A 12,157-nucleotide genomic window follows, 5' to 3' on the forward strand; every position below is an offset into this window, starting at 1 on the left:
TTCAGTCTTTTTTTGTTCAAGGTCAGTCTTCAGAGAAGCTCAGGTCTGTGGGAGATGCACGTGAGGATCTGAACTGGCTGTGCAATGCACAGGTGCGTTCATCTTAGTTACAGAAACAGTCACAGTCACATCTAGGGCTGCAAACATCATCATGAGACTCGTTATATACATGTAAAAAAATCTATTCTCTGAAATTGTGTCTTCCTACATTTGTTTGCCTAAAATCCACAGGGAGTTGGAAAGATGTCAAGAGATTTAACTATATTTTTATTGCCTATGGTTTTCCTATTTTAATATAATAAAAGTAATAGCTAAAGTATGCAATGTTTTTATTTTAGTATTACTGAATTCAGATTTACACCGAGACTTATTTCCCCAAGATATCTGCCTTGACTTAAACAGTAAAGTTCTCTAATATGCTAATGTGGTTGCAGTCTGCATCAATAGGCTTGCCTTACAGGTAAGTGAATGCAACAAATGAAGACAAAACCATGTAAAGTTTGTAATTTATTGAAACATATTTCTTGCAAACCTTTTTTCCTAGCACTTCTGGAGTTTAGATTTCAAAATATTATAATACAATAAAATAAAAAACTTTGAAGATGAGACTTTTAAATCACTTCACCATATGAATCATTTTATGTAGACAAGTTATAAGTCCTGAAAATAGAGCTTTAATGTAAAGGGTGATATTTGATTAAACTATATCAGGCCAAGTATTGAACACTTAAATATGATATGTCAGGTGAAAACTTACAAAGATACCTCTTTTTCTGGGCTTGCTTATGGAGATTTTAGAAACAATCATTTTGAAAGCAAAATGAGATGATACAAGTCAGCTTACTTTAGGAACCTTAATGCTGTTTTTCTCAGAAAAAGTGAACTTTACGCCCTTTAAAGTCAATAGTGGTACTTGGAACCTCACCTAAAGTTTTTGTAGTCAAAAAATGCTATCCAGAAAGTGAGATGATTGTATGAGACCGAGTAACCTAACGGATAAACTAGATACTGCTTGTGCTTTTTGACACTTCTTGTGAGTGGTGAATTCTGCCTGTGAACCTAAATAAATTATTTTGACAGCTTCTCCTTAATCACTGATACATGGAGGTTTCCATAACAAAAACTGTCACTTACATTTTAGCACAATTTGACACAAAAGGAAGGTCACACCAAAGACCTTAATTGCATCTTATTCTGAGGGTCACAAAACTGTGCGATTTCTATTTTGTCTTTCAGCATCGCATTTGTTACTTTGGAAAGAAAAACAACTCACTCCATAAAAGTAGTACACATTATTACCATAGAAATGAATTTTGTACAATCCTACAATGGTTGGGGTTGGAAGAGACCCTAAGGACTATCTAGTTCTAAGCCCCTGTTATGGGCAAGGATGCCTTCCACTTGGCCAGGTGGCTGAGAGCCGCTTTCAACTGGGCCTTGAATCCTTCCAGGGATGGGGCATCCACAGCTTCTCTCTGGGCAGCCTCTTCCAGTGTTTCACCACCCTCACAGAAAAGTTTCTAATGTCCAGTCTAAACCTTCCCTCATTACCCTTTGTCTTGTCACTACATACCCCTGTCAAAAGTCCCTGCAGCTTCCTTGTAGGCCACCTTCAGGCAATCAGTAGAAGAGTTTGCTGAACATTGTACCATTCTCATTCCACTGTTCTTTTAAAAATAATTATTTAGTTCTGAAAAAAAAATCTATGACTTACAAGTACCACAAGATTTTAATGTAACATTGTTGAGAGTTTGGGAACTCTTATAATTTCTTTTCAGAAACTAGAAAGGGAGATTTTGAAGCATGTTTCAAGAACACAGGATCAAGGATTTTAGTTACAATGCCAAAAAATGGACTTGTGTTGAGTATGAGGGTGAACCAATTTGGAATCATTATTGCAACTTTTTTTTTCTGAAAGTGTTGATATGATGATCAGATTTACAAAACTCTGGTTTCTCACTCTTCCTGCCTTGCTGTGTCCCTTTCTCAATATCCCTGGTTTAGCCGTCTCATTATTTTCTTGAGCAAAGAGAATCACTGAATGGTGCTGTTATGCCACTGAGAAATCCCCTATATGCCATAGCAGTAGTAGGAAATATAATTAGATGAGGTTAAAGATTTGTTTCTTTAATTATTTTATGGGGTTCAATTTTCTCCATGTAAAAAGATAAACCACATTTTTTACATAATTGAAAATATGCATATGCGTTAAGTTAAAAATGTCATGGTAAACACAAGCTTCACAGAGGAAGATAAAATTGCAAAGATTAGGTATTCTGTATTTCCTTGTTCTGTAATTGTGGTTCTTGGGAAGAGCCTTCATTATAGGAAGACATAATGAACAGAGTCATCAAACCTGCCATGGTACCTGCTGGGTTTGCATATGAAAACAAACTATGAGGATTACCTTGGCTCAACTTTTCTATATAACTTGTGATGTTTACGGAATTTGAAGTCCGTGGTGAATCAGCACCAGGCAGGGGCAGTTCAGAGATGAATGTGTACACAAAGTGGAGACAGAACTGTGTGGGTGTGGGAAAAATTTCTTCTGGAGGAAGTCAGACTTCTTTCCCAAAGTGAATTTTCTGAATCCCAGCTACAGGCATCAGATGCTGATTGTATTCCTTGGGCATAGCATTCACAGGCTGTTACAGAAAGCTTGAATTCTTACCCTAGTTCTTAATTTTTGTTCTGCACACCACTTAATCTCATTTGATCCAAACATAATTCTTTGTAACAGAATGCATATAATGAAGTTTTATTTTGGAAAGTATTTTTCAGATTCTTTTGTTAAAGAAGTTTTATTTTGGCTTGATGAACTACTGCTTGATTCAGAAATGCAATGTTGCACTGCAGACTTGAGTGTTCATCTACTTGAGAAACACTGTGCAGCCAATTTGCAGTGGTTTACTTTTCCCATCTCTAAGTTAATAAAAATTATATTCACTTCCATTGTGGAAAGCTTTGACAACTCTTAATGAAAAGCACTTCAAAACTTTGAAAAATTCCTATATAAATGCGGAAAACTGGGCCTGGTTTTATTGTCATCATCACCCAATAATTAATTTCTCTAGTTTCCTTCTCTTAATCATTTCAAGATTTTTCCTGTTCATCTGAATGGGCAGCGAAGCAATTTCAATAAACTGAAATATTTATCTGCCCTCAATTAGCAATCAAGGCATGTTTCTGAGATGAATAAGAGCAATTAGTGGTTAACAACATTGTTGACAGATGTCGCATACTGAAATATGAAACAGCATTAGCTTAGATTGCATTACGGGATAATTGTCAAGTAGTGAGAATTTATTGTATTATCTTATGTGTAATGTAATGAAATATTGATGAAAAAATGTCACATTTCATGTCAATGGAGGTATTGTTTTGCAAAGATAAGCTCTGGGTATGTACACCATTGGCTGGACTTCTGGAGAATGCTGTTGATTAAATCAGCAAACCTTTATGAGAAAAAATTTAATTTCACAAATTGCTGTCAGATAAAAGCTGAGATAAGCCTGTACTTGTTACATTCTGTAAATAAAGCTGGGCAGCGTTTGGTAATACAGAATTCAACATTTTAATAATTTTCTTATTGTATTTATAAACCGTAGTCTTTGAGTTATTTCCTGTAGATGATAAAACTAGATCCAACAAAGAGGTCGTTTCACAACGTTATTAATTTTAACATATGAGTAATAAGTACAGGTTTGCTTATTTATTTTAATTACGACGGCCTGTCATATTCAATTTTAGCCACGAGAGGGAGCAAAGTGCATAGAAGGTAAAACCCTGATTAGTTCTTGCTGCTCGGCCTGCAGAACGTGACTTTTTATTGTTAAATTGCAGTTTAACGGCATTTGGAGCTCGTGGGAGTAACCTCCTTGTTTTGTCCTTCTCTAATTTTTGTAAATATTTTCGACAGCTCTTTCTTTGCTATAATTTCTTACTTCACATTTTTGCCTTGCAAGATTGTATGTATAAAATGGATGTATTATACATTCTTTGTACTTCTCTGAGGAACAGTGTGGAAAGGCGAAAAATATAAGGGAATTTTTGCAACTACTTTTTCCAAGTTTAAAATTTCTCATTATAAGGGTCATGACCATGCATTTTCCAGTATTCTTGATGCTGTAAGACCTTATGAGTTCGTTTCTAAGAATTCCTTGCTTAATGCTTTTGTGGGTCATGAGAATCCAAAAGAAAAATATTATCTATTGTTTTTCTACAGAAACAGGGTGGGAAATAATTGTATTTCTTATTTAATTTGGCTTTAGGGTATAAAATATTTTTTTTTTAAAAATAAAAGGCTGAAAAATCTGAGCTATTATAGATACTTTAAAGATATTAATTTAAACAGTTCCTGTGTATTTATTTAACAGATACAGGAACTAAAGAAAGCTCAGGTTTTTTGATTTTTGTTATGGTTTCATGCCTTCTTTTTAATACAAATATATTAAAGTGAGCTGAAGAGGGATTACAATCTTAAAAATATGGGTAAGAGCTGATGTAAATTAGAAGCAGTCATTGAGTGTCCATCGCCAAACTCAAACTTCTTGTTTGCTTAGGGACTTCGTTTTGCATTTAAGATTGGAGAGGAAGGAATTACTGAGCCCTACCTAATTTTTTGGTAGGGGCTTTTTTCTGCCACCTTTTTTCACATACGGAGCAAAATTACTGACACCAAGAGAGCTAGTTAGGTTCAAGCACTTCATTAAATCAAAAGTTTAAAGGAATGTATATGTACAAACATAAATGGAACAATGAAAATGGCATCTATTTGAGATATATACTTAGGACAAGATACAGAGGCCAAAGTACTAAATCTAGTGCACAAGACAAATAAATTTGAGGTTTCTGGGGAAAAATAATCAAGGTATACTTTCCATGGTATTAAAAAAAAAAAAAAAAAAAAAAAAAAAAAAAAAAAAAAAAAAGGCATGTTTACTCCCTGGATGTGAATTTCCAAAAGAATGAAAAACAGGGGTATATTATTTTGTTGTTGTCTCAAACGTTTCACATGTACTATAAAATACAGTCCTGTGATTTTATAATTTCTTTTGTGAACTGAACTGTTTCCCATGGTATGGTTTAATAGATGAGTAAAATCTGGAAACCCACAAAGTTCATTCGGAAATGCAAAATCCTTGCTGCTTTCCAGAGCAAATCAGACATGAGCCACTAGATGTCCCTAAATGTAAAATAAAAGTAGTCAAGAAGGTAGCTAAAGCTATGTAAGGACAACTGGAGAAGCAATTTAAGAGACTGGAAAACATTTCCTTTCATAGGGAACAAACGGACAATCAGCTACTGAGCACAAATGTGTGATTTGCACTCTGAGGAGCTACAGTTCTTTTGAAACAGTTTAATTTTTGTGTGACAGCAAGCAATTTTACATAAATCATACCAATGAGTAGCAATGTTAACAACAAAATAAAAACTTTGGAAAATCTCAATTGACTTAAAATAGAGTGTAAAAAAGAAGACACCTATTTTTACAGGATTTATGTTTCCTTGCATTATTTAAGGTCACTTTTCCTGAGCTGTCTTGCTGCACAAAGGGGTCAATGCTTTCTGGGCCATGTGAGGTCAGTGGTCCAGATGACTGCATCATTGAAGAGACAGAGGTCACAGTGGGGGCAGAAGTGTAGCCAAATTTAAGGACCATAACCACATGCTGTATGAGTATATGATCCTCTGCCCAGTTTGTGTAGTGGCACAATGACTGGTTTGTACATATTCAGTATTAATATTTATGCAAAATATTAAAATTTTTATCTTTCTTTTCAATGCATTCTTGATAACAAGATCCCAAACCACTGTACAGATGCTAATTTCAACACTATTTCCAGAAGACATAAGCGATAGTTTTCTGAGTCTTTTTGAAATTGAAGTCAAGGAAGGAGATATGAAGTGACATGTAAAATTTGTAAACAGAACCTCTAAGGTTAAGAAATGAATAATCAATTTATTCCTAAAGTTTAGAACCAAAATAAGAATTATATGGTCTTCTCAATTCCTCCAAAATATACAATTATGAAAAATTTTAAATTTGAGGCAATTATTTTTAGTTTGACTAGCACTTTTCTGTAATATAGTAACAAACCTGTGAGATAAGTCTATTTTTAGTCTAACACCTACTAGCTCCTGGAACTATCACAAATATGACAAGTGGAATATGAATCTACGACAAGGTCTTGTATTTTTGTTTGTATTAAAACTTTAGGATTTTTTATTGCTGTGGCTTGAATTCACTACAGTTTTGGACATTAATAACAGATACTTCAATAAAAAAGGTATGTTCTTGATGTTTAATAACACATAACATTTTGAAGGAGGACTCTTCATTTGGTTCCTCTTGAAAAAGGGTCAGTGGAGTGCTTTAAACTCATTTATCAAGGTGCTTCTTGTGAAGCCCAGAATACATCACCGATTATCCCTAACCATAGTTGTGCCTATCTTTTGGAGGCAAGGACAAAACTGATCTAATTTGTAGTTCCTATCTTCAATATTGCTCATGGTATTTCAGGGTCAGAAATCAACTGATTGATTTTCTGCTTATCCTGTCACTTTGATGATGTATCTCTTGGTAGCATATTTTGTTACAGAGTTCATTATTTCTATCTTTTATCACTTATGAAGTCTACTGAAAATTATAGTATACACCTGGGAATGCAGAATCTATATTTCTGAAAGATAGAAATTAACTGCCTGGGAAAAGTGATTTTTTTTTCTTGCTTTGCTGGTTGAATTCCTCTTCATGGGTTTCAGGCTTCTGTGTCATAAGGATCTCATAAAGATAATATAGCTATTTATCTTTGAATTTGATCAGAAGAGTGCATCATTTTTTCCTCATACTGGATGAAAATCTTCTCCCACTAGTTCTCATTTAAGCCAATGACTGACTTCAAGGGGAATGCAAGAAACCACTTCATGACCTACTCTCCTCAGGTGACTGGCATATTTCTTCATGGGCAGGTGTTAAGGAGGTTCTGATGATTGTTGATCTGCTGAAAAATTCACTCTCTGAATTTATTTGTAAAGGAGACAAATTGCTTTCTCCTCAATCGAAGACTTTCAGAAAAAAGACAGTTAAAATGTTGGTGTTCAAAGGCCACAACTTCTTTAAAACCAAATATGGGTCAGCATAAAATTAGCCAAGATAAGACAGCTTCATGATTGTCTCAGACAAAAGTGTAGGGGATGCAAGGAGACTGTTTCTACACTTTGCATTCGTATTACCAATTAAAAATTGGATTTTTTTTTCTCATCAGGGTTATTAAAAATACTCTCCTCTATAACTGACATATCTTTAAACAACAATAAGCTGTGTTTTCATTTTCCTGTGAAGGTTGGAAGGTTGTCTTCCACTTCTTTTTTTGCAATCAGTATTCAAATGTGCTCTGTTTTCCTTTTGCAAAATAGTGTATTGGAATCTATGAGCTCATGACCTTAGTTACTGCATTACGAATATCCTGTAGAGGACAAACTTCCTGAAAAGAACAATATGTAGTTTTAATGCCAAATAAGTGAATCATCAGAGTGAAATCTCCTTGCTTTTGATGAAATAAAGGAAAGATACTGGCAAGCTTTAATTTGCTGATATGTGCTGTATGGAAAGAAGTTTAAAAAAAGGCAGATTCTCAGTAGAAAAACGCTCACAAATTTAAAGAATCGTATTCACCCTATATCAGCTGAAAATTTAAACTGAAAAATAACTCCATAGCTCTCATGGAAGCAGATCACTCAACAGTGCCAGGTATCTGGTGACACTTCCTTAATAACAGCCTTGTACTTAATTACTCTTCTATAGAATTGAGTGAACAGAAAATATAAGCTGTTTTGAAATAGTTTAGTTTAAAAATGCAACATAAACAATTAATTTGCTTATTTTTATCTTTTCAAGTTTCTTTCTACAGTCTTGATCCTGCATATAGATCTGTGATGTTGGGACATTTTAAAACTGAAGTCAACATATAGGACTGAAGTATTATATCAGGCATTAAATAATAACTATAATATTGAAAGGGGCAAACCTTGGGGAAGGCATGGCTAAGTAATAGGGTAAGTACTTGAGGTACTGAAGCATGGATTTTGTCCTGCAGCTTCTATTCTTATGCCCTTTAGCCAAACACCATCTTGACAGCTTGTTCCAGCTCAATGCTCTTCACTGTTCTTTTGTTAAATATAATAAATGCTTTTTCCAAATGAAAGAGCATTTGCACATGCCCTGTTCCCAGTCCACAGTGACCTTCTGCCTATGTTCAGCTATTCTCTTCATATTTCTTACCATGAAATCTTACCATCTTTCCAAATTGCTTATATTAAAACAATCATGGTATCACAATAATGTAACTGAACAACAGTAAAGTAAATTAACAACAATGGCCACAGTTGCAGCTGCAATCCAAGGATTCAAGGAAAAAAAACAGCATTCCATAGGACAGGCCCTGATACCTGAGAATGGGCATGGAAGAAAGGAAGAAGAGCCAAGTTTGCACAGTTCCAGATGGATATAGACGTGCAGCTGTGTAAGTTTGATTCATGATAATGCTTGCTGTGAACTCTGCTTACTAAACCTTTCTAAGCAGTGATTAGGTTTTTGTTCCAAGTAAATATTTTTTTCGTGTGATCCAAATCCACCCTTGCATTTGCACTCATCCTGTTTGTACCAGACTAGCTTTGCTAACTTCACTAGAACTCCATTGTTTGCATAGGGTGGAAATCTCTAAGACTATCAGTCTCTGTGGGAGCAAATAGAACTCAGAAGAAAGATATGCAAATATATTAAGCTAAAGCACAAGACCAAAATGTAATAAGTTAATAACTTTACATTATGGCATAGTAGCATGACCCTGAAACAACATAAGTAGTTCTTATGACACTTCTATGCAGAGAAAAAACCTTCATACATTATGTGTAGAGACTGTAGGCTTTCATGATCTCCTGAATCAAATTTACTTCAGTGTCACACTTAACAGTTTGACCTTGCGGACTATCACAGAATCACAAGGAAGGAAATTCTCATTATCATCTAGTCCCACATCCCTGCTTAAAACAGTGTGAGCAAGAGCAGGTTGCTCAGGATTGGGTTCAGTCATGGTTGTGGTTACTCCAAGAGCAAAAAACCTCCATATCCTTTCTGGACAGTGTATTTTAGTGTTAAACTGCTCTCACAGTCAAGAAAGGGTTTTCTGTTTCTGTGAGTTTCAGTTTGTGCCCTTGGCCTGTTTACCTGTTATTAGGTAACAAAAGAGTCAGTCTTGTTTACACCTCTCATGGTGTTTTATAAACGTTGATTAACCCCACCCCACCTCCCCAAACTTTCCCACAGCCCAGCTAAACAATCTCAGCTCTCACCTGTGTTTTGAGGTGAGCCATCTTCTATACTCAGTTTCTTTGAACTGCGTACAGCCCCCCCTGAACTCCCCTCTGGTCCAAGGGCACTGCCCTACTTGAATTCAAGACCTCAGCTTTCAATTATAGAGATGGAGACTCAAAAATTTATGAAGTAAAATATTCCATGTCTACGGAAATATATATACTGTTAAATACAATTAGAAAGAAAAAAAAAAGGGTCTCAATATAATCTGAACAAGTAGTTATAAACACTATTTTTGTAAAAATTTCAGTATTGTTGAGTATAACATTAATAATATGAATATTGCAATATGTTTTAGTATTTAATGAAAATGTTTATTATCTTATGAAGTGCTGCCACGGAATTAGAAATCCATGAAGTATAATAAAATTCAATTTTTTTGTGCAATATTTATTTATACTGTTTTATAAAATTACTTATGCTTAGCTATAGCATAAAAAGTGTTTTCTGTGGCTCTACAGTAAAAGAAAAAAGCCTTAAACTTTCTGTATTCCAAATCAGGTGCTTTTCAAGTATCAAAATCAAAGCTTAAGTGCTCCAAAAGTCTGTTCTTAATAAAATAATTGTGCTGAGTTTGTTACTTGTGGAAAAGATGGCATTCAGAAATATGTTTAGACTAGGGACAGCTGCATACAGCAGATAGAAGCTGAGGAAATGAGGGTAAGGAAACAGTTGTAATATTTCTCCTGTCCTCTTCCTTGTCTGTGTGTCAAGAGGGAGAAGCAATTTGTCATCTCTGCTCTATCAGTTGCCTGGCTTTCCTCCATGTGAGCCATGGGAGGAGCATGCTGCAAAAGTGAAACACACATGCAGTGAGGGAACAGAAGCAGCAGAGTAATTTAATTCAAGTCAAACTATTTCTCTTCCTTTTATATAAAAAAAAACACCTGAATTTTTGTATTAAAACCCTGTGGTCCTTAGAATATTTTTCTGCTGGAATGGAACTTCTCTCTGTAAAAGGTAGGTTTTTCTTATCGAGCTCCTTCATCCATGTGACAAGTATTTAGTACGTAGCTATAAAAAATAACTTCAGAGTGGAGTTTGTGCAGTGCTCATTTATGTTGATGAGAATATTTCTTGCAGTACTTCCTTCAAGGAAAGTATGTAAATTCTGCCCTCTCATAGTTTAGTTAAATTGCTGCAGTGTTTGGCCTCTGTTCATAGTTCAGCAACATTCAGGCCCCTCAGCACCTGTGTTGAAAGTTTTGTGATGAAACAGTGAGATGTGGTGGAATTATTCAGGCTCACATTCTGCAATATGGTGCAGTTCCATAGAATTCTAAGGGATATTTAGGGAGAGATGAAAGCAAGAATAAGTAATAGGAAGGTACAAGAGATTAAGAAAATGAAAATAATATTGGAAACCAATGGCAATCTCCTGGGAACCTTTACTTTGTAAAGTTGTGGACTCATAATTTTGTTTTATTGGCAATTACAAGGTCCTAAGAATAGCAGTATGATGTATACGTGACTGTATTCATAGAGCAGGTTTAATTATTGTAGAACTGCTGTGATATTTAATTCAAATTAAACTGAGCTGTGGTACATGTATTAACATGGCAGAGAAATTGAAAGAATATTTAATATTGCTTAAAAATCTAAATTTACTGAACTTTGTTAGTCACACACTTGATACAAAATCATGGCCAGGTTAAATTTTCATACCTATGACTTCCTGAATCACAATCCTGTTAGTTTCAGAGAATTTTTCATTAATGGAAGAGATACCATAGTGTGGAACTTTAGGTTGTTAAGCAAAATCAGGATTTGAAATGTTCACTTTTTATTTGGTAAGGTGTTTACTCAAGTGTGTCCTTTCTAACAGGCAGAATAAATACACTGTAATAAAGGATTAGTTGTAAAATGATAGAAGATTATTTTAGATTATATACAGCCAGTCAGTCTTCTGGGACAGTTATTGGGAAGAATTTAGAACTGGCATTATGAGGTGATGAATAATAAGTATAATACTCTTCCTGAAAGGCAGACCTCTATTCTGCCCTCTGTATTTATCAAATTCCTGTAAAGTACAATGAGTTTTCACATGTTTGTTTTTTTTTCCCCAAAGAATTCCAAGCAATCATATTAGCTTCCCATAACAATACTTTTTTAAGATTACTTGTTTTCATTTTTGGTTGAGTTGTTTTTATACCACGTAAATCCCTTAAATTTTATTTTTCATAAAACTTACTGGAAAACAGTGTTAAGGTATTATACGAAACTAATAATATGGTTTTGTTTTGGTTTTGGTTTTCTTCAATACAGTGAAAAAAGGAAGGTTGGATAAAACAACTGGTAAGTCTGGTTGCCCCTTCAATTTCTGCTTTACATTTTTCCTTCTTAGGCATGGGGTTCTGTATCACACTGAAGAATCATTTAATCTTGAGACTACTTTGACATGTTGGATCAATAGTACAGTACAAAATAAATGTGTAAAAAATCATGCATATATTTTAGATATCAAATTATCAACCAAAGTTGTGAGTGGAGACAGTTTGTAATTTTATGTTATGAAATGTTATTGTCTCACAGATTAGTGATATTTAAAATATATTTCCACTAAAGCAAATTTTTACATCATTTGATTACCTAAACGCGTCACTGATCAACAGAAACTTTTTTTAAGTAAGGCAGTGCAGTACTTTAGCATAGCCAGGGTGGGGAGGAGATGGTGTCTGAATTTTCCCAGTGAGGAAATACAGACAGGAGACACTGATGGACAGTTATAGTGAGCAGATGTATACCCTAGGCAATAAATATGAGCAGAACCAAGCTGCCCAG

At 34.7% G+C, this 12,157-nt stretch overlaps 1 protein-coding gene across 1 annotated transcript in view; it reads left to right on the top strand.

Moving 5' to 3' along the window:
- The first annotated feature begins 10,299 nt into the window (after positions 1-10,299).
- LOC136367086 (protein unc-13 homolog A-like) overlaps positions 10,300-12,157 on the top strand; it is a 42,534-nt gene continuing 40,676 nt past the window's right edge. Inside the window, exons 1-2 of the mRNA XM_066328462.1 lie at positions 10,300-10,336; positions 11,642-11,671. Coding sequence (XP_066184559.1) covers positions 10,315-10,336; positions 11,642-11,671 — 52 coding nt within the window. The 5' untranslated portion in view covers positions 10,300-10,314. The remainder of the gene's footprint in view (positions 10,337-11,641; positions 11,672-12,157) is intronic.

This window comes from Sylvia atricapilla, chromosome 13 (assembly GCF_009819655.1).
Source record: "Sylvia atricapilla isolate bSylAtr1 chromosome 13, bSylAtr1.pri, whole genome shotgun sequence".
Lineage (NCBI taxonomy): Eukaryota > Metazoa > Chordata > Aves > Passeriformes > Sylviidae > Sylvia > Sylvia atricapilla.